The 23,122-nt window shown below is 33.4% G+C and overlaps 1 protein-coding gene across 1 annotated transcript in view; it reads left to right on the plus strand.

Moving 5' to 3' along the window:
• Positions 1-15,306: 15,306 nt before the first annotated feature.
• The window catches only part of NPU (ATP-dependent helicase/deoxyribonuclease subunit B), a 72,192-nt gene continuing 64,376 nt past the window's right edge, over positions 15,307-23,122 (plus strand). Inside the window, exons 1-3 of the mRNA XM_089800095.1 lie at positions 15,307-15,443; positions 15,521-15,583; positions 15,652-15,707. Of these exons, the coding sequence (XP_089656221.1) occupies positions 15,330-15,443; positions 15,521-15,583; positions 15,652-15,707 (233 nt within the window). The 5' untranslated portion in view covers positions 15,307-15,329. The remainder of the gene's footprint in view (positions 15,444-15,520; positions 15,584-15,651; positions 15,708-23,122) is intronic.

The raw sequence follows: 23,122 nt of genomic DNA on the forward strand, positions 1-23,122 counted from the left end.
AAACTCTAGATTTTTTTTAGAAAATTCTAGAATTTGTTTGTGGTAGTTTTCCACATGTTTATGAGTTGGAAAAAAGGTGTATGATTTGTTAAGAATGTGTCTAGTCTCTAGAACAATGTAGAAGGGCTATTTTTAGAGTGTAAACAACTCATTATATGACTTTTATGGGGGTCTAAACTAGAGGACAAAATTATGGACGAAAATGGTATTCTTGAAGTTACAAATGACAAGTGGGTAACATGTGGCATGGCTGTTTTGCCCATGGTTTTGGCCCATGGTTTTGTAAAACCACAAATGGTTTCCAAGTGGAAAATCACTATAAAAGGAGGGCTTGGGGAGTTGTTTGAATCATCATGTTCAGTTTGCAAGGTTGGTGTTAGGAGTATCTCTTTGAGTCTAAGTTCGAGTTCAAGTTGTGGTGATGCGCTCCTATAAGAACTTGCATTGCAAGTGTATTATAATCTTCTTGATTCGAGAATACATTGTGTGGGTTTTGGAGGGCGGTGTTTTTCTCCCAGAAGGTTTTACCTATCGTAATCATTGTGTTATGAGTTCATTATTATTTTGATTATGTTATTATGAATTTCTTGAAATCTTTGCAATAGCTAGTTGAATTTGCATAATCATCCTCTCAAAGATTAGTGTAGGAAATGATTCCACACACATTAGCTTCCTTGCAATCTAGGGGCATGCCTCTGCAAATGCTTTGATATGTAATGGTGAAACATAACTTTCCAAAACTCTAAGAGGGCCTATATATAAATAAAATCTTTGAAGATGAATACAAGATTAACAAATTTTTGGTGTGAATTGGCTTAGTAGCTTTGTCTACCTAATTTACTATGAATTTTTGACATTCATTTCATGTTGGATTAGTCTTCCTTGGAATTGAAAGACAATTGTATGTCATGTTGTTAATCTCTTGCTAATCTAAGCGAGACAATTGTATGTCATGTTGTTAATCTCTTGCTAATCTAAGTGTTAGTATAGTATTGACAGTATTAATAGACTTGGTATTGCTTTTCATGTACAACACTATTTCTTTTCTTGGGTTGCATGGTAGTAGTTTCATAATCATTCTAGTGGCTGGGATTGGTTTTATTTAATGAGAATTTGTCCAAGTTAGGGGAAAACTTTGAGTTTTTGTAACTTAACAGGTAGGCTTTGCATCATTGCCTCATTGTATCTCTCTCGTCCTTGTTGTTTTAGCATTATGATAGTGTGGTTATGCATGGTGTATTGTGAGACTAGAGTTGAAGTGAGCTGGAAAATTTCTATTGGGCATTTTTGTCTAGTTAGAGAGCCACTAAGGGCCACAAATGCTCCATTTCCATTGTGCACTTCCTTGCATCTAGTAACAATAGGAGGTCCACAAATGCTCCATTTCCATTGTGCACTCCTTGCATCTAGTAGCAGTAGGAGTAGAGGTAGAGTAGAAGTTAGAAGTAGTATAGAAGAGCTGAAAGATAGCTCATATCAACCACATTTGTGGGTATTGTAGATAGTCCAAATCTTTATATTTTGCTTGGGTTATTTGTGTTTACAAGTAGTCTAGTTATAACCTTTATTTCTCTTTGGTTAAGAGCATACCCCCAAACCCCCTGATCAATTTAAGATAGATTTTATTGTAAATCTTTATAACTTAAGGGAGATGTACCTTCTAATTCAAAAGACATTGATATAACACGTACATTGACTCATCTGGTTGTTATGGCCTTTGTTCCTCCACACATTGGGCATTTAAAGAGTCAAGGTATAAGCCAAACCTTGGAGGGACAAACTGTTAATTAACACAATGAAATTTCCATAATAATCCAAATGACTCACAAATCTAAACATACACACACAAACTAGCCTTCTAATAGATTTCATGCTTGCTAGTATTAATTTGTGCTTGCCATTAAGGTACAACAAAAATACTACAACTTCCTTTGATATGAAAGTAGTCTTCACTGAACAATTTGTAACACAACCAAAATATTAAATAAAGTACAATGAACATAGACATGATGTTGACACTCCTTCCTCTACACAAATGTAAGCTCACATATCCAAATATTTAAATTATTGTATGCACTGAACTGATCAATGACTTGTGATATACAAAATATGTGATTGTCTTTGACCAAAGAATATATGTTGAAATCAATGACAAAACCTATCATTAATAAAAACATATTTTCTACCACTCCAAGTGCCAAAAATCTCTCCTAATCCCAACACACACACACACACACACACACACACACACACACACACACACACACACACACACACACACACACACACACACACACACAATAAAAAAGATCCTCACATACAAAAGGAAGTAACCAACAAAGGTAATTGTTTTTAAATCAAGAGAATGAGGACATCTTCAATGCAGTGCTTGAGAAACCATTTCATTAAATAAATAACACTATAGTGGTTGACAAGATTGATGAGGAATGTAAACATGTCCACAACATCCTATTGATTTCTATAATTCACAAGGCCTTAAATGCATGTAAAAGATCAGACAATAGAAAGAGTGTTGTTAATACTTTCCTCTACGAGGAATGTAAGACAATAGAAATATCTATAAGAGGGAAAAAAGAAAACAAAGAAATCAAGAAGTGGTATACACAATTAATTCACGCAAAGAAAAAAGAGTATGTGAAGGCAAGAAGTGAAAAGTTAACATCACTTGGAAAGCATGATCCCAATAAGTTTTGGAAAGAAATACAATAGGCTAGAAAATAAATAAAAAATAATATCATAGGTGTACAATGGCTTGAATACACAAAATTTCTCTATAAATACCCATAGGAGGAGATCACCACTCCTATATTGAATACATCAAAAGAACTCTTCACAATGGATGATATCAAGCTAGGGATTAACAAATTGGCAAGTTGTAAAGCTGGTGATATTGATGGGCTATAGGCTGAATTTTTTAAATGGCGAGTTAAAATCTTGTGTCCCACATTAAGAGAATCTTCAATTGTGTTACAAGGGTTTCCCAATAGATTGGACTACTAGTGTGGTTGTCCCACTCTTCAAGAAAGGGATATTAATAATCCTTCTAACTGCCACAATGTTATGGTTATCCCACTTCTTGGAAAACTTTTTAGGAGCATAATCAAATGTAAAATCACAACTAGGCAGAGGGTGAGGGTAAAAGGGCAAGAGAACAAGTAGGTTTCATACCTAGACACTCAATTGTTGACCATTGCATAACTCTTCATCACTTTATAGATAAAATATGGGACAATTAGAGAGAAGAAGCCTAGTGTTGTTTTGTGGACTTCAAGAAAGCCTTTGACACAATGTTTAGAGACAAGCTATGAAACAAAATGAAAGAAGTGGGCATTCCAAATGCGTACAAAGTAGCAGTACACAAGTTGCATGATATAGTTAGAGCCAAAATCAGAACTAGTGAAAGAATGTCTGAATATTTTAGTAGTGACATTAGTATTAAATAGGGACATCCTTTATCTTCTACCTTATTCAGGTTATAGATTGATGTACTAGAAACTTGGTTAAGTAAAAAAGAGGGGGAAGGTGTTCATTTGGTAGGGTGTGTAGTAACACTTATTTTGTGTGTAGATCATCTTATTCTAATATATAAAAAATGCTCAAAGATTAAGAGATAATTTAGGGGCCTTCCAACACTTTGGCCAAGAAATTGGGATGTAGACAAATATCTCCCAAACCAAAGTCATGGTTTTATCTTTAAGGAGGAAAGAAACATGCATATTATGTTCCTTTTTTAAGGCGACCCATTGGAAATTGTGAAAGAATACAAGTATCTTGGGATAGACTTCTATTATAAGCTTAGTTGGGAGCTATGTAGAGAAAAAATGTTAAAAGGAGGCCGAAGAGCTCTAATTTTACTCTAGAATAGATGCAAAATAGTGGAACTTTGAGATTGAGAAAATCTCAAGACACTTTTTGGTTTGTTGGTCACATCAATGGTTTTTTATGGATGCGAGATTTGGGGTGACAACATGCCAAATTGTAGATGTAGGCAACTAGAGAGAATTCAAAAATATCTAATCACAAAAAATCTTAAAGTTAAAATCCCTATGTTGAAACTCTAGGTCTCATAAAATTATAATAGAAAAGGTCATGAATTTTCTATGAGAGGATTAAAAAATAATTGAGTTATTTAGTTAGTTAAAGAAGGTGGAAAATGTACAAGGCCACCACTGGCTAAAAGTTGTGAAAGGAGAGGTTCTTAACCATAGAAAGACGTAATACCCCACTCGAGAATCCAAAAGAAAGAAATCTAATATGTTACAAAGTTTACTAAACTATTTTTTAAAAAAAGTTTAGAGAACATCAAAGTAATAATGCAGAAGAAATATAGATAAAGACAACATTTACATAGATTGCAATTATAATACACATTTCATTCTTGAAGGGTTCCTTCACGTTAAGTCACATTTAAGAAAGTTTTAATTAATAAGTTTAAGTCTTCAGTAAAATGTCCATAATTATAAAATGAATAAACAAATACATCATCTCATAAGAAAATGCATAAAAGCAACTGATATAATGAAATGCATCTAATGAACAACATCTACTGCACATGTCATAGGGTCTACAAGAATAGATAAAAGCACATCTGAATACATGATACATGATAAAGTACATACACCAACTGAATAGAAGTCTCTGAGATAAGAATAAGAATGATAAAGGCACAACTGCATCCATGAACATCTAACATCTATCAATCAGAGGGGGACCCAAATGGTAAGAAGACACTACCTCCTGACTACGTGGTCACCTAATCACTCCCACTGTGTAGGAGAGATAATGTTCAATCCACACATAGATAATCAAATCATAAAATAATCCTTGGAAAGGAATCCTGATAGCCAAATATACCTCAAGTGTAACACAAACTACTAATAAAGAAAAGATAACCAGAGTCGAAAAGACACATCCAAACCAACATCACATACCAAAATTATCAACAAATACCAAGTACAAATCAATATCAAAACCAAAAAGCTACAACCCCCTCCAAATCAACGTCAACCATCACAAGTATACTAACTAACAGATAATAATTGTTGTTAATAAAAGTAAACCACCAACCACTAACTCCAACAATAAAAACTCCACCAATGAATAATTCACCATTTGTTAATAAAAGTCAATAGTCAACAATAAATGACATCTAATCAATGAGTAAAAACTCACAATAAATACACCATCAAAAATAATATCCAATAAGTACATCACTAGAGGCAAATTTAAAACAACCATGAAGGAGACTCAAGCTACATACTATGGAGTGTCATCGCATGAGTCAACTCTAAGGTTGCCTTGGCAGACTCTTAGGATCTTAACCCTCTAGTGACTCGATGCAAAACCAAATACCCTCTTGTGAAGATGAGGAGACTAGTCATACCTCTCAAGGTATGTTCTCATCCTTAGTCTATACAAGCAATCAGGCATGTGTTGGAAATGAAAAGAAGTAACTGAGAGGGAAGGGGTGAATCAATTACTATTAAAACAAATCCTAGATCTCTTAAGATGTCAACACAACTTTAAACCAAACCCTTGCTGAAACTTGGTTAACACTAAATATATTACCGTCACTCGGTTAACACTGAATATATTATTGTCACTCAATTAACACAAAATATATTACTATCACTTGATTAACACTGACTATATTACTGTCACTCGGTTAACACTAAATATATTATTGTCACTCAATTAACACAAAATATATTACTATCACTCGATTAACACTGACTATATTATTGTCACTTGGTTAACACAAAAATAATTGGATCTTAAGATATTTAATGTGATTCTCCTTAATTAACTTAGAAGTAGAAGCATAAAGGAAATATCATGAACACAAGAGACATCAAGATTTAATGCGGAAACCCAATTTGGGAAAACCACCAATTGCAACTAGTTAATGTTTTTCACTCTTCTGAAGTTAGTCCTATTAGAAGCCAACTCTGTTAAAGGTTACAAAACACACTATAAGGTGTGACCCTATTAGAGGATTTAATTCACCTTGTTAGGAGTGGCCTTGTTAGAGGTCTTCAGACACTTCAATCTAGAAATGCCACCCTATTAGAGGATTTGCTAAATAGTTGTTAGGCTAACTCTGTTAGGAGATTTTATTCACTGCTACAATTATTAAAGAGTAACAATGAATTGACCTAATTGCTGATGCAACTAATTTTGTCAATTCACTGGCTTGATTACTTGATCTTCCTTGATCAGAATGTTCTTTGCAGCTTGGTCAACTGGGATACTCTGCCCTCTTATAGTTATCCTTCAAATTTGCTTCCTTAATTCATCTTTTTTAATTCCACACTTCAATCCTCACTTGACCTTTCATTTATATGATTCACCTTGTCAAGTCGGATTGAATACTCTTTTAATCAAACAATTATCAACCCTTAAGTTGGCTTGTATTAACTAATAAATTTATCAGACTTAATATACTGATAGTTAGCTAATACAAAATTGAGTACTCGGTTAACATAGAAGATCCCTTTGTTCGCTGACCAACTTAGTTAGAACAAGAATTCTAATGTTAACCAACCTAACTCAGTCATTATTAACTTCTTGCTGACTTTCCTTTGATAACCAAATGAGCTCGGTTAATATTGACTTAGCTTCATTAACCGACTGAGCTCAGTTAATACTAGCTTAAATTCATTAACCAAGTGAGCTCAGTCAATATTATTTCAAAACTTGGTTAAAACTAAATGCTCAACATATACAGGAAACTGCCTTCGATGCATGAGTGAGCTCAGCTAACACTGACTGCTTGGTAGAAGCTTGACATTTTGTGTAACATCAAAGACAAAATACAATTGAATAATTATTTTTAACAATCTCTCTCTTTGGCATTGATGGCAACACAACTTGTCATAATGCAAAGAAATTTTAGAGCAAATAGAAGTAAGGATAATATCTTTAGTTTCATTTTGATTATCATCCATGAGAACTTCCTCTATTAGTGAGAACTACCTCTAACATCAATCTCTCCTTCTGGAATGATTTTCTCTGACTTTAATCTCTCCCTCTGACTTATTGATACAAAATTTTTCTAATATGACAAAAAACTCTCCCAAAATTTCTCTGATGCGATAGCAAACTCTCCCTCTTTGACATCTCATGCCAAAGACAACAATCAATGGAAAATTTTTTCCATGTACCTGATGTACTAATTCATATGCAATCTTCTCTGACAATACTGCATCAACTTGACTGATCTTCAGATGCTCAGTTGATGCATCACTAATCTTTGTTTTAGTGAGCTTTAGATATGTAATGCCCCAAGGGATCCAAAAGAAATAACCTAAAGTTTTAATAAGTTTGCCAAACCTTTTTTTTTTTGAACAAGAAGAATAACATACACATCAAACACATAGTAGCGAAATCAATAACATACAATCAACTAAAACATACATAACAGGTTACATTTCTTAAGGATCTCATGACATAGAATCACATTTAAATTTAATTAATACCGAGTCTATCAAATACTGCATCCATATGAAAGAATAATTATAAAGTCCAATTTACATTTAAATAATATACATTTGTTCTGAATGCCCCTTGGCAAATTAAATTCGGAATGCTCAATCATCCACTGTACATGTCACTGGGTATGAAAGGCTTAAAAAGAATATACATATGTAGAAAGAGAAATACATCCTCCTCCTTAGATCCATGATACATCCATCCATCATGAAATATAACCATCCATTATAATGATACATAGAAAAAATGAAAGTAAATGCAGACAAGGAAGCTCCAGCTACAGTGACTATGGATGGATCTCAATGGTAAGAGTGAAAAAGCACTACCACCCGGCCGCATAGAACCTAAATGACCCACTCCCACCACGCTGAGGAGATAGTCTCAAGTCCCAACCAGGATATCAAACCAAATATCAAAAATACTCTCTAAGTCTAGGAAATCCTAAAAGCAAATCTAACTTAAGGGTTCCAAGACAAATCGACATCTAATTCCTAGAGGCACACAAGACACGTAGGAAACCTACTATGTAAGCGAGCAAGTGTCAATGCACGAATGATGTTGGAGTTACCCTGACAGTCTCTTAGGACCCTAGAGTCCCTAGTGATCCCTATGCAGCCACTAGTATCCTCTCATACTGACAAGGCATACTATTGAATGCAAGGTCGCAACCAAGCATTCTCTCTACTCCCATCCTAGTCTATACTAGCACTCGAGGCATGGGCGAGACTCTTATTAGGTTCATTTTAATCCCCATTCAATGTAATGTTTCCACTTATCAAACAACTTACAATGAGTTACCCTAGGTACCACTTAGGGCCCTGGCCCCCATTGCAAGCCACTTCTTGACACTACATGTAGATAACCTACCTTAGGCTCATAAAAGCACAAATCAAAGAATCATATAAAAATCACCTTAGTCCTATATAAGTGACTAGAAAGCATCAAAAGATAATCATAGTATTCACATCAGTTCTCTATGAACAACTAGAAAGCATCCCAAAAATAATACTAATCGAAGACTTCAAAATGGTCAAGTCAATTATGTCATAACATGACATCACTAAAAACAAAGCAAACACTTTAGTCCTATCAAAGCGATTGTAAAGAAATCCAAATATAATTGATTGAAGACTTAAAAATGGTTAAGTCAAGCAGGTCATACATTCACCTCAGCTTCTCACAAGAATATTGGAAAGCAATAGCAATTAATAGATCAACACACATCATAGAGCATACCAGACACATTACCATGGTTGAGTTTAAAAGATCAAAATAAAAACATCATAACATCATAATAACATAACTCTCGAGCCTCTTGTAACATCATAGGATTGGTCAAGCTAGGTCAAACCCCAAAATCCCAAAACATAGACAACATATAGAAAACATAATAGTCTCACAATTTGGTTTGATCTAGAAAATGCATTGTTGAGTTAAAAGTGAAGTTTCAGTCTTTGTTTTCAATGTAAGTTTTCAAGTAGATGAGATTGATCATTTACCCCTATAATTTATCCATTTTGATTATCAAATAAAAAACACAATTACCCCTATTCGAATTTAAGTCTATCATTCAAAAATAATTGAGGGGTAATTATTTATTTAAATGATTAAATAATGATTATTGACTTTTAAATAATTAATTACAATTTAATTAAAAATAATATCATTAATTAATAATAAAATAAATCTAACACTTCGTTAAATGATTTCTAGTTTTATTTAAACTTAATTAATTACATTTAATCAAGTACTCCACTTAAATATTATTAAAATTTAATAATCTTTCTTTTATCCTCCAAATACATAATAATATTAATTAATTAAATCTTTTAATTAATTATCATTAACTTCTCTAAATACACATTTTATTGATAAACAAATAATTATTATCCTAATAATAATAATAATAAATAATAATAATATCATTATTATTAGCTAGCATTTAATATTTAATACTAATAAAATTTATTAATTTTAAATTGTTTAATAATTTTAATATATTTAATAATTTTTTAAACATTTAATAATTTTAATATATTTAATAATATTTAAAACATTTAATAATTTAGAAAATATATACAAATTTAATAAAACAGAACAAAGTTTTAAACGCATTTATAACAAAGTTTTAGGTCCACTGTCTAGCCTTTTAAAGCTACTAACAAAAGGCCATCTACGGCTGCAGACGACCTGCTATCACATGTAGTAGTTATTGTTGTTGTTGCGTACAACAGTACGTCTAAGAGGTAAGGGAGAAAGGGGGGGTTGGGGAGGTGGTGGCCCCCGCCTCCCAAAATTAAATATTTTTAAATTATATTTATTGTTTAATAAAGCAATTTTCCCCAAAATGAATAAATATACTTTATTTTATTTTTAATAAAATTTAACCTTCCAAACCAATTTCTCTTTTTTATTATAAAACATATTATCATTTTTAATTTTTTTTTTTATTGTTATATTTTTTAATGAACATCCGCACTCTTAGCCTGATAGGAAGGATGTGATTAACCATTCAATTTTTTGATTTAAAATTTCTTTTTCTTTCAAAACCCCTCCCAATTTTGATTTCTCGTTTCTTTAATCTATTGAAAGAGGGTATACTAATCTTTTGATTTTCCCAATAAATAGAAGATTAAGTATTCATACTAGGAATGCATATTACTGAAAAATATTCATCACAAGAATTCTTCAGAAAAACATTCAACATACATGATCAAGATAGGAAAGAAAGACCGTAACAAATCTAGCGAATAATCACAAGAGTCCACCTGGACACTGATGCTAATCGCTATGCCCAAGAAGCTTGTAGAGAATTTCCTCCTCTCAAAACCTTCTCTTTTATGAAAATTCCTTCCTTCTCCAAAAATCGCGGTCCCTTTCCAAAAACTTTCATCCCTTGAGAATGAACCCTTAATTGGTGATAAGAAGTTCTCTCCTAAAATTGAGGCACTAATTGTGTGTTCACTCGCAAGGACTTTGTGCTCACCAAACTTCAACTCCAAATTAACTTTCCTTAATCTTTTCTTTATCTTTTCATGCACGTTAATTGAATTGTTAAATTACTTTATTTACTTTTTACTTGACTTCTTTTTAAATTAATTTATTAAATTTAATCTCATGAACACATCATGCACCCATGAAAATTTTAATAAATTAATTTGTTATATTTTAATCTCATGCATAATTAATGCAATTTTAAAACTCTTAATAATTTAATTTCTTTTCCCACTTCTAAAATTATTTATAAACATTTAATTGATAAAATATTTATTAATTTAAATAACAATATTATTTAGCATTTATTTAAAAATGAACTCTAAATATATTATTATTAAATTAAATAAATATTATCATGTTCTAAAATTAGACTTATAACTTTCATCTTTAAATTTTAATTCTTTTTATTTATTTAATTTCGCAATTAATTAAATATAGTTAAATATTAAAATATCATAATAATTTTTCATTAAATCAAATCATTAATTTAATCTTTTAATTGGACTTAATTAATAGAAAATTTCAGCAAAGACTCATAAAATAAAATACGAAAGTCCATCATAGAAAAACACATACAAAATCAAACTAAAGGGTTATAATCACAAATTAATGTCATTCGATGCATTCAGAGGGTACTTGACTCAAATACTTGTCCTAATTTTCTAGGACAAATGGCTTAAAGATTTAGGATTTGAACTTAAGAATTTATCTTCCCTCTCTTACCATTGAGATAATGTGATAGGGTACACTCATTCTAGCAATTCAGGGAAGTCGATACCTAGTACCTGCAACCTGCATAAAATCCACGTATATACAAACACAATATTCTAAACTAAACAGGCAATGGCAGGAAGTGGTGCATCGTGTAGATCTCGACTAGCAGGTGACTACGATTCCCTTCCTTAACCACATCAAAAACACCATACATAAAGAAAACAAACATGATACACATGTAGTATGGGGTAAGTATCCATAAGAAAACACATAATAATCCATCTAACTAATCATCATCAATTACTAAAATTACTAAATAATCATCATGCATACATGAAATATAGAGTGCCAAGTAATCTCATCATATAATCAATTGAATGTAAAACAATATTTGATAATCTCAAAACAACACTACTAATAATCAAGCATAAAACTGGCCTAAAAGAGTTCGGCAATGATAACAGAAATGTGAACTAGGGGCAGGCACTACATCCACCCCCCTTAGACTTAGGCTTACTTCTAGAAGCCTACAAGAATGGTAAAAACTAAAGAACTCACTTTGTGGGTTCCATTGGACCCTTTCCGCCTATAGGAGGATTTGACTCTACTGAGAACACTGCAACAATAATATCTTAGATAACAAGGTGCTATAATAACCATAAAACATACTATTGTAAAGCATATACAAAAGTGAATTTCATAATTCATTAGGTTTTGAAAACCCTAAAGTTCAATATTTACTAAAAGTTTTCAAATTAAATCACAGACAATTCTATAATGGAAATTAATTTTCTCAAACAAGAGTTTCAACCTAGAGAACTTCTGAAAACAAAAACACAACATACACAAAGAAGACAAGAATTTGAAAAATGAGCAACTACCGAACAAACCCACAAGATCTTACCTAGATCTGGTGCTAAAATAATAAATGCACAAATACACAAGAATCTTCCTTTTCATTCGAAAACCCTCTTTTCAGAAATTGGCTCCTCCAAACCCGTGTATCTAGAAATGAGCTCTAATTCCCATAATAAAAAGTTTTTCTACCAAGTCAAGGCTTTGATCATGCAATCATGCGAAAACCTTTTGTCTTTAATTACTATATATTAATTTTCATACACACACTTTATGCAACTTAATTAAAATAAGCTTTAATAATTTAAAGCTTTCTCTCTCATGTGATATTTTTAATATAATATTTATTAATTTAACTAACAATATTATTTAGAGTTTATTAATTAAAATAAAACTTCTAGATAAATTATTATTAAATAAAATAAATATAAATATGCCTAAATTAGAACTTTAATCAAATCTTTTAAATTTAATTCTTTCATGCACATTTAATTTTTTTTTTAATTAAAATATTCTTATATATTTTCTTTGCTTCCACTTATTAACTAGTGTAAGCACTATTTAAAGCATAGTCTATTATTTAAATTAATAAGAATAATTAAATTTTATTATTTAAATGCAACTCTAATTTAATAATTATTAATTAAATAATCATAACAAAACAATATTTAATATTTAATCTTTTAATATTTTTATTCACCCTAAGTGGTACCTAGGGTAACTCATTATAAGTTGTTTAATAAGTGAAAACATTACACTAAATGGAGATTAAAATGAACCTAATAAGAGTCTTGTATGTTCTCACCCATGCCTTGAGTGCTAATATAGACTAAGATAGGAGTAGAGAGAACGCTTGGTTGCGATCTTACATTCCATAGTATGCCTTCTCAGTATGAGAGGATACTAGTGGCCACATAGGGATCACTAGGGACCCTGGGGTCCTAAGAGATTGCTAAGGTAACTCCAACATGATTCATGTGATGACACTTGCCCGCTTACATAGTAGGTTTCCTACGTGTCTTTTGTGCCTCTGAGAATTAGATGTCGATCTGTCTTGGAACCCTTGAGTAAGATTGCTTTTAGGATTTCCTGGACTTAGTGAGTATTTTTGATATTTGGTTTGATATCTTGGTTGGGACTTGAGACTATCTCCTCAGCGTGGTGGAAGTGGGCCATTTAGGTTCCACGCGGTCGGGTGGTAGTGCTTTTTCACTCTTACCATTGAGATCTGTTCGTAGTCACCGTGGCTGGAGCTTCCTTGTCTGCATTTACTTTCATTCTTTATATGTATCATTATGATGGATGGTTATCTTTAATGATGGATGTTATCTCTTGTTTCATTTGTATTATACTTTGTATCATGGATCCTAGGAGGATGATGCATTTCTCTTTCTACATATGTATATTCTTTTTAAGCCTTTCATACCCTACGACATGTACAATGGATGATTGAGCATTCCAAATTTAATTTGCCAAGGGTATTCATAACAAATGTATATTATTTAAATGGACATTGGACTTTATAATTGTTCTTTCATATGGATGTGGTATTTGATAGACTTGGTATTAATTAAATTTAAATGTGATTCTACGTCATGGGATCTTTAAAAAATGTAACTTGTTATGTATGTTTTAGTTGATTATGTGCTATTGCTTCTGCTACTATGTGTTTGATGTGTATGTTATTCTTCTTGTTCAAAAAAAAAAGTTTGGCAAGCTTAGTAAAACTTTAGGTTATTTCTTTTGGATCCCTTGGTGGGGCATTACAAGATAGGGGAATGACCCCTAGCTTATCTCTTAGATACAGAAATGCATCCTGAGGTAATGACTTGGCGAATATGTCTGCAATTTGTTCTTTCGTATTCACATATTCCAATCTCACCTCTTTGTCTTGCATTAATTCTCTTAAAAAATGATATTTTATTGTAATGTGCTTTGTCTTAGTATGCATTATTAGATTCTTGGATATGTTAATTGCACTCGTGTTATCACAAAAGATAACTACTGGATCCTTGATTTCTTCCTTCAACCTAACAACAGTTGTTTGAACCAAACAACGTTGGAATAATTGACTACTGCTGCAACATATTTTGCTTCTATTGTACACTGAGATATGCAATTCTATTTTTTGCTTGTCCAAGACACTAGCCTCTTTCCAAGAAAGAATGCTCCATTCAACCATTCAGAAGGCTCTAACAATAGGAGTTAAATACTTAAAGAAGTTTCAAAGTTTCTTGTGGACTAATAATAATGGTAGAAAAATACTTACTATGTTTGAGAATTAAAACCAACTAGGGAACATGGTGAGAAGGCATCTCTTGGGGTTGTTATTAAAGGAAAGATAAGGAAGGATCTAGTGTCACAATTGAGGACAGGGTACATCATCTCAAATTTGAAACAAGTAGATAGAAGAGGCCTAAGGATGCTTGGGAGGAGATAACATGCATATTTTGTGGGAACATAAGACCTCAAGTTAGCAAGTATGTATCCAAACACCAAAACTCCAGAGGCCGGAGTTGGTGATGGTCCTACAGTTTATTCAGTTAGCATGTTTGTGAGCCCAACCAACAACAGGCTGGGGACTCCACCTACCACGTGGGTCCTGGGCTGCATTGGCCCAGCATTAACACTGCACGGGGAGAGGGGCGAGAGTAGAACATAAGACCTCATTATAAGGTCATCTTAAAAGTGGACAACATACATTGATTAAAGAAGATAAAATCAACCAAATGATTGACTTATTAGTTAGGATCCATAAGAAAACTAAAAAATTAATAAGAAATGAAAAATATGTAGTGCTATATTTCAATCCCTTTTTTTTTTTTTTTTTTGGATGGAGGGTTTAGGAACTCGATATAGACTAACACTTGAGGGGCATCCACATTGTCAAAATAACCTAAGACACAATCCCAACCTCATACCTTATGATATCACTGACTTGCACTCAACAAAACTTGATTCTTGATAGATTCTTTGTGAACCATTCAACTTCACTAAAGAACCCAAATGTCATTAAAATCTTTCTTTTCATTTCAATGTGAAGTACTAAAATCGTTTTTCTAAATCTTCCCCATGTTGGTAGCATGGAAATTTGCCGGAGTTCCGTCGACCAAACTTGTCGTGCATGCATTTACGGTAGTAGCCTTGAGCACTGTAAGAGATTCTCTATAGCCGTTCACAATGAGACAATGAATGCAATAAAAGAGAAACCTTGATCCATCTTTGCGTGAGGAAGCGAAGGACTCTTCACCATGATGAAGATAGGACTGGTCACGACGACGTTGCTGATGATAATAGTAGGGTGCGGGGCTGCGTACAGGCCAGGAGATGTTGTTCCCATGAGCAGAATGGGCCAATACCATGCGGTAACTTCTAATCTATTGCATAACTTTCAGCGACTGCATGTTCAATACTTGTGGTCTAATGGAACATATTTGAGCAGATGCGAACCAATTGGCACGATGTTTTAGGTCATCACTGCCCGATTTTCGGCGTGAATAGAGAGGTAATTGTTGTATATGCATATGAAAATATCCGAATGTTGGGTATTATTGAGGGGGATTTATTTTTCAGGTTTTGCTGCCAATCCCCAAGCCTACAGGTTACACTGGTGCAGATGCTTACAAAATGTAAGATCTACTTTCTCTCTCATTCGCTCAATGATGTACGCCAATGTAATACTCATAAGTAAATAAGACTATTTAGAAATGTCTGCAAATTCGAAGGCCTTTAAGGGATCGCGATAGGCATTGGACTGAGAATATTCTTTCTCCTTGATTGTTAGCGAAACAATTACTGAGGTAGATTGCGAGTCTTTAGGTAGCCAATGAAAGGGCTTGACCGACTATCTTTTTCATCATATCTTCGGATGCAATTGTTCTATGAGACATAAAATAGTTGTAAAACTTAATGAAGACGTTACTGTTGAAATTTGTTTTATGCGATGGTTTGATTTGTTGTCTAAAGGTGCTAGTCACTCGATGAAGTCCATTTTGTTGTTTGCTTGTCTTTCGGTTTGTAATCTTTATATAAATTGAGGTATATGGAGGTTAGATGGTTAGGTTTTGGATACTTTGGTCTATAATTGCTGGAGTTTGAGCTCTTCCGCCAGCTGTTATGATGAAACACTTTACATTAGCATTCAATAAGCCATCTTCTCTTGGTAAGATTAAACATTAGCTGGAATTACGAGCTAGAGTAGCCAAGATTTTGGTAGGAAATGAATTGCTTGGATGATATCAAATCTTCCCAATAACAAATGACATCAGTGTTCAATATAACAGAACACATTGCCTAAATACTTGAACATAATAATTTTTTTGTTAACTCAGGGGTATCCTCACAACCCAGCCGAGTGCCCAACTGTTTGAACAGAACTACTATGATGAAATTGGGATGTTCCTGAAAGTTTGTTGTCTTGGTGACAACAAATGCTTCTGCAAAATAAATTTCAATCGGTTGGAATTGTGAGAGAAGAGTTTCTTATAAGGGTATTATATTCACCTTATTTAGAAGTTCTTGTGTGCTAATTGCTTTCCTTGTCATGTAATTATTACCAGGACATGTGAGGAAATACATCTATTGAGAGAAAATCGAATTTCTGATTTATCTGATATTAGTTCAGAAGCTATATGGCAGTCAATAATAATACTTCAAGAAGACGCTTCAGCCAAGAGCACAATAAATCAAACCATCTCTTACATCATTGTTATCACTTGGATTAAGATATCGCAGCCATCTGATACTCATGCTAGATGTGCCCTACATCAACGCCACACAGAGTGCAACAATAGGAGTTTTTGTCAACTGGCTCTCACTAATTACTTGCTAAGGACAAGGGGGAAGTGAGAAGTGAATGAAAATGTAAGAATCACTGCTAAATTTGATTTGCCCTTTTTCCAAGTTTGGATGTTTGACATTTTGGCGAACACTTTGCATGCAAGGTCTGATTTCATTTCCTGTTTCGGCTTCAATGGCCAATAATGAAGAACATGTAGAAATGTAAATACCAAATGCTTAAAACATATACATCAAGTTTCTCAATTAAAGTTCACTTTATTAGCATCAGACAGACCTAATATAAGTCTGATACAATTACGACAGCAAACTAGTGTCTCAGATTTGAAGATTATTACAAATCAAAATGGACACACAGATACCCCGAAGCAAAGATAGAAGCCCAATATTCAGAAGAAGGTATGGCTGTCTCAAACGGTGACCAAAATAACTAACAGAAGCAAATAGTCTTTGAAGATCTGAGATAAAGTGCTGGCCTTCAAACCCTAGCTGAGCATTTGTTCAACTCTCCCAAAATATGCAAACCCTTGTGCCAAAAGAATGGTAGAGGTGTGCCATGATCAAACTTAAACTATCTTCAATTCTTCCAGCAATCTGATAATGAGCACAATGGTGAATTCTAGATAAATTCACACCAAAGATGGATTCTAGATAAAGCTGCGCATTGTTCAACTTTCTCAAAATATGCAAACCCTTGTGTCAAAAGAATGGTAGAGTTGTGCCATGATCAAACTGAAACTATCTTCAATTCTTCCAGAAATCTGATAAAAATTCACGAGCGCAATGGTGAATGCTAGATAAATTCACACCAAAGATGGATTTGGTTTCCTATCCAAACCACTGAGAAACTTCTTTCCACCAAATGAAAGCCAAAGCTTTCCACCAGAAGTTTTATAAAAATCAAATGTCAAGAATGAATCTCATTTTCCCTTTCCCTTCTTTTATAACCTTTTCCAATGTTGAGAGGAATTTTTAATTTTATTTCTTTTTATCCTCCAAAAAGTAACTTTATGTTATTTCGTTAATTTAAACTCCCTTGTTGCTCCAAAAAAGACCTTTTATTTAATGTTATGACATTTTGACACACAAGGTCCCTATTTTATGTGTCCAATATTTAAAACTCTCATTCCAGTTCCAACAGGCTATAACACTAAGGTTTTCATTAGACCATTTTCCTAGGTTACATGGGTACACATACCCACACCCCTGAAACATGTACCCAAGTACTGGGTACATGTACCCCAATTACCGGGTACTTAGGGGAGAGCATCATAGTGAAGGCCTTGATTAAGATTTTTTATTTTGTTTCGGTTTTTCGTTTGTGTTTCAGCTTATTTTTAATCAAAGTTAATTAATTCAATACATAATCGGTTTGAAACTTTGATACAATACTGATCAACAGTAAACTTTATCATTGTTCAAGTCAGCAGTTTCTCATTTACAATCTATCATTCTTATATGGTTTATGATCTTTTTGTTCATGTTTAAACTCTGCCTTATCTGTTATTCATCTAAACATTTATCATATATTATTATTACAGACATATTGCAAATCTGACACTAAAAACAATACATTACATATGCAAACTTTATCACTGTTCTCATTTTGAAAGACCAACATTTATCATATATTCTTATTACAGACATTGCAAATCCGATGCTAAAAACAATACATTACTTTTGCAAACTTTATCACTGTTCTCGTTTTGAAAGACCATTGCCATGACTCATAATTTCAGATTTTCTAAAAATATTAAATTATATTAAAAAAAGTTTGACATGCCCAAGTACCCCCATCCCCTAGTTTGAAAAATAGTTGAACTTGTACTTGGACCTATACTGGTACCCTAAGTAACCCCGTCCTTGTGCAACCTTGCAGTTTTCATTAAAATAGCAACCTTAGTAAATTTAATTTAATTCTAGCCAATACTACAGTCGCCTTGCGAAAATGACCGAAAAGCATTGGAATTGAAATCTGATAGCATAGGACTAATCTTGATGAGAAGAGATGACCAATGATCTCGATAAAGTGATTTACCAAAAATAGACTGTCCCTCCAAGAATCTTGTAGCCCAAACCAAAAGTCGAAAATGACATTTGAAAGCGTCATTTAACTCCTCTAAACCTTTTGCTCATTGAAAATATCAAAATAACCCTTTAATCATGCTAACACAAACTCATAATGGCGACAACAACTGCATTCCCAGAGGACTTGAAAATGGGGAAATTTCAAAAAATGAAATCCTAATGTAAAGAAAGTTGACGTGCCAAGATTGAGATGTTATCTGCGTCTTTGTGGAAAATATTGAGACATGTGAATTAATAGTTTTTTGACAACTAGTTAAACATATTCCTAACAATGTAGAAGGTATATATTAACCCACAATAAAGACAAAAGTAGGATATAAAAATAGTTTGACACAACTTCCTATAATGCACACATATCTACAACTTAGATGAGTCTTGAATCCCTAGACAAATGGAGCAAGGTGTGGATTCAAGACTTGAAAATAGAGAAAGTGTGAAAGAAGTTTTACAAACAAGGCTTATTACTAAGCACGAGCCTCCAAAACTCTATCCTAAACAAGGGCCAAGAATCTCTTATTTATACAACAAAGGGGAGATAGGAAACTAAAACAACTGGCACAATTAAGGCCCTATTAGACGCATTTGGCTTCTTCACAAATTATGGGATATAGAAGTTATAGCATTGGGAGACATATCCTATTGGGTGCACGTAACCACTTGAATCCATAAGAGCAATGATTGCCTGTCCTAAATCTGTTGTCAGTGGTTGATCTTTGAATGCATTAACATAGATATGATTGTCAAAGTTTCATTCTAGTTATTCTTCACATTTGATTTTTTCGTAGTGTGCAATATTGACGAATTAGGGGTGGTTAGTGTAAAGTTTATTACCAGAGTTGACTGATTGCAGAATTTTGTTGTAGGTACAATCAATATCACCAATGTTTTTAATTGCTTTTAGAATCTGCAAGTGTTAGTGCAGTAATAACAGAAATGAATTATATGAAACTTCAGAATTATCTTCGATCCTTTTGGAGCGCTTGCATTAATAGATTACGATACCAAGATTACATCGGGCAGATTGGATAAATACCCAGGGAAGAGGTGTGGGGATGTATGGCCATGTCTCCACATTCATTCACACACCGGTTTGTGGTTAACTAATCACATAATTAGTTACTGTCATTACCAATCATTTAAATGGTTAACACAGTGATTTAAATGTATAAACCAATCATTACATCTACGACCCAATACAAAGGATAGATTGACCAAGATCTAAACATCAAAGGAACCAAATATAATCTTGATCATGCCTTAATGATCTCGGGAGATATATGTCTCATCGGTTGCAGACTGTGTAAAGTGCACATACGTATGCATATATGCATAACAGCATGTGCATCATGTTGTTGTGCGTATATACATAAGTATGTGCTTCACAGTAATGTTAGACTGAAACTACATGCAATAACACTCCCTCTTAGCTAGGGAAGACATAGTGCATAAATATAAGTTCTTCTTTATATGAAAAGTAATATCCTCAAGATATATATAAGAAAATCAAGTCTCATGACATTCTTTCTAGTTATGGTGTGTATACAGATATCAAGTCACATGATATCCACTATAAAAGATCATGGTATATCTATAGATATAAAGTCACATAATATCCACCATGAATTTGAACATATTGATCTTCAACAGATATCAAGTCACATGATATCCATCAACATGCTCTTTTAACTATCATGATTTTTCTTTGAATATCAAGTCACATGATATTCATCATGATAGTAATCTAATAATAATAAAGTTGTCACCTTATCTTATCATTATCAATATTTCATTATAAAAGATTATCTCCTTAAATAAAGAACATAGGGTAGGCCCATGAGTCATAGAGTCACACATATGACAAAAGAGTTTACACTTTAAACATCTTTATTTAAATAATACAAATTTACAAAGTTGAGACTCAATCTCATAAACTTACATTTCAATCAAGCCAAGTTTCTTTCTGAATAGCTCCTTTCCACCATGTCTCTTACGTAGTGGTAAGGATCTCTATATGCTTGGATCTATCATGAAATACCAAATTCACAGATAACTTGATACAACTTCGATTATCACAGTGAATAGTGGTAGGTTTCATAGGTTCACAAAACAAGTTAGAAAGCAACTTCCAAAGCCACACTGCTTCTCTATCTTCCATAGTTGCTGCAATATACTCTGCCTCAGTAGAACTTTGAGTAACAAAAGCTTGCTTTTTGCAGATCCAAGAAATCATGGCTGATCCTAAACTGAAGCAACATCTTGATGTGCTTTTCCGATCTTTTACACTTCCGGCCCAATCGGAATTAGTATATCCATGTAACTTCAAGCTGGTATTCTCATATTTAAGTTCATACCCAATAGTACCTTGAAGATACCTCAATATATGTTTCAAAGCAACAAGATGAATCTCACATGGTTCACACATGAACTGACTTAATGCATTCATTGCATAGTAGATATCAGGTCGAGTATTTACAAGATACATGAAGGACGCAATTCTCTGTCTATATAAGGTGGGATCAACTAGTCTGGATTCAACACTTGCTTTCTTTAGCTTGTGAAAGTTGGTTTCCATAGGTGTAGACATAAGTTGACAGTTCCACATTCCAAATCTTTTCAAAATATCAATAGTATACTTCTTTTGATGTAGAAAGATATTACAAGACTTTTGACGTACTTCCAAACCAAGAAAGTAATGAAGAATTCCTAAATCCTTCATTTCGAATTCAAAAGCCAAACCTTTCTTACACTAATTAATGAGATGTTCTTTCCCTGTAATCAGAAGATCATCTACATAAAGAAATAGAATTAACATATCACCTTTAGTTACCTTGAAGTAGAGATTTGGATCAGCCACGTTCTTGGTGAATCCAAGACTTAAAAGGTATTTGTCAATCCTTTCATACCAGGCTCGGAGCCTGTTTAATTCCATATAGAGCCTTCTTCAATTTACAAACATAAGAAGCAACATTGTGATTTACAAATCCTTCTGGTTGTTCCAGGTATACTTCTTCCTCTATTTTTCTGTTAAGAAAAGCAGTTTTTACATCCATTTGATGGATTTTCCAACCTTTGGCTGCTTCGATGACTATTACAGATGTAATAGAAGTGTACCTAGCAACTAGTGCAAAGGTTTCTTCAAAGTCAATTCCTTCCTTTTGAGAAAAACCTCTAGCCACAAAACGAGCTTTATGTTTTTCAATGCTGCCATCTGCAACATACTTAACTTTGAAGAGCCATTTTGAAGACACAACATATTTTTCGTTAGGTCTCGGAGCTATGTCCCAAACATCATATTTTAGTATAGGCTAGTATTCTTCCACCATAGCGTCTTTCCAAGCTTGATGTTTAAGTGCTTCAGAAGTACTAGAAGGTTCAAGATTCAAACTCTCACACACAAAAGCATTATATGTCAATTTTCTAGATCTCTTGCTTTTTTGGAAGGTTCTTGAAGGGGCTGTGAATCCATCTCCTTCTTGTATTATTTTTCTTGCCCAAAGTGGCCTTTTAGAGTGATCAAAACTCTCTTCTTGAGTCTTTAGAAGGATTTCAGTTTCAGTTGAAGTCTCTTCAGGAAACTCCCTCTAAATCTCAGGAGCGGGAGTCTCTTTTGGTGATACATCAAATGTATCTAGTTCATCGGAGGTTTTGGCTCTTCTGAAAGCAATGTCTTCCTCAAAGATGACATCTCTGCTTAGTTCTATTTGTTTTTGTCCAGGAACATAGACTCTATATCCTTTTACTATTTCACTAAAACCAATGAGAATACCCTTTCTTCCAGAAGGTTCTAACTTAGTCCTCTTTTCCTTAGGTACATGAACATATACAGGACATCCAAATATCCTTAGGTGATTGATGTCAAGTTTCTTTCCATAAAATGCTTTTTCAGGAGTCTTATTGTCCAAATGTGAGTGATGACATCTATTCTGAATAGAGTGCTGTGTTGGATGCTTCAACCCAGAAGGACATACTCAAATTTTGATCAAAAATCATAGCCCGAGCAGCTTCTACAATAATTCTGTCCTTCCTTTCAGCAACTCCATTTTGTTGAGGATTGTAAGGGACTGTAAACTCCCTCTTAATCTCAGTGAGTTTGCAAAACTCTTCAAATATTTCAGAAGTATACTCCTTCCCATTATCTGTTCTCAGAATTTTAATGTTC

This window comes from Cupressus sempervirens, chromosome 9 (genome assembly GCF_028749045.1).
Source record: "Cupressus sempervirens isolate cs-2001-9-10 chromosome 9, ASM2874904v1, whole genome shotgun sequence".
Taxonomy (NCBI): domain Eukaryota; kingdom Viridiplantae; phylum Streptophyta; class Pinopsida; order Cupressales; family Cupressaceae; genus Cupressus; species Cupressus sempervirens.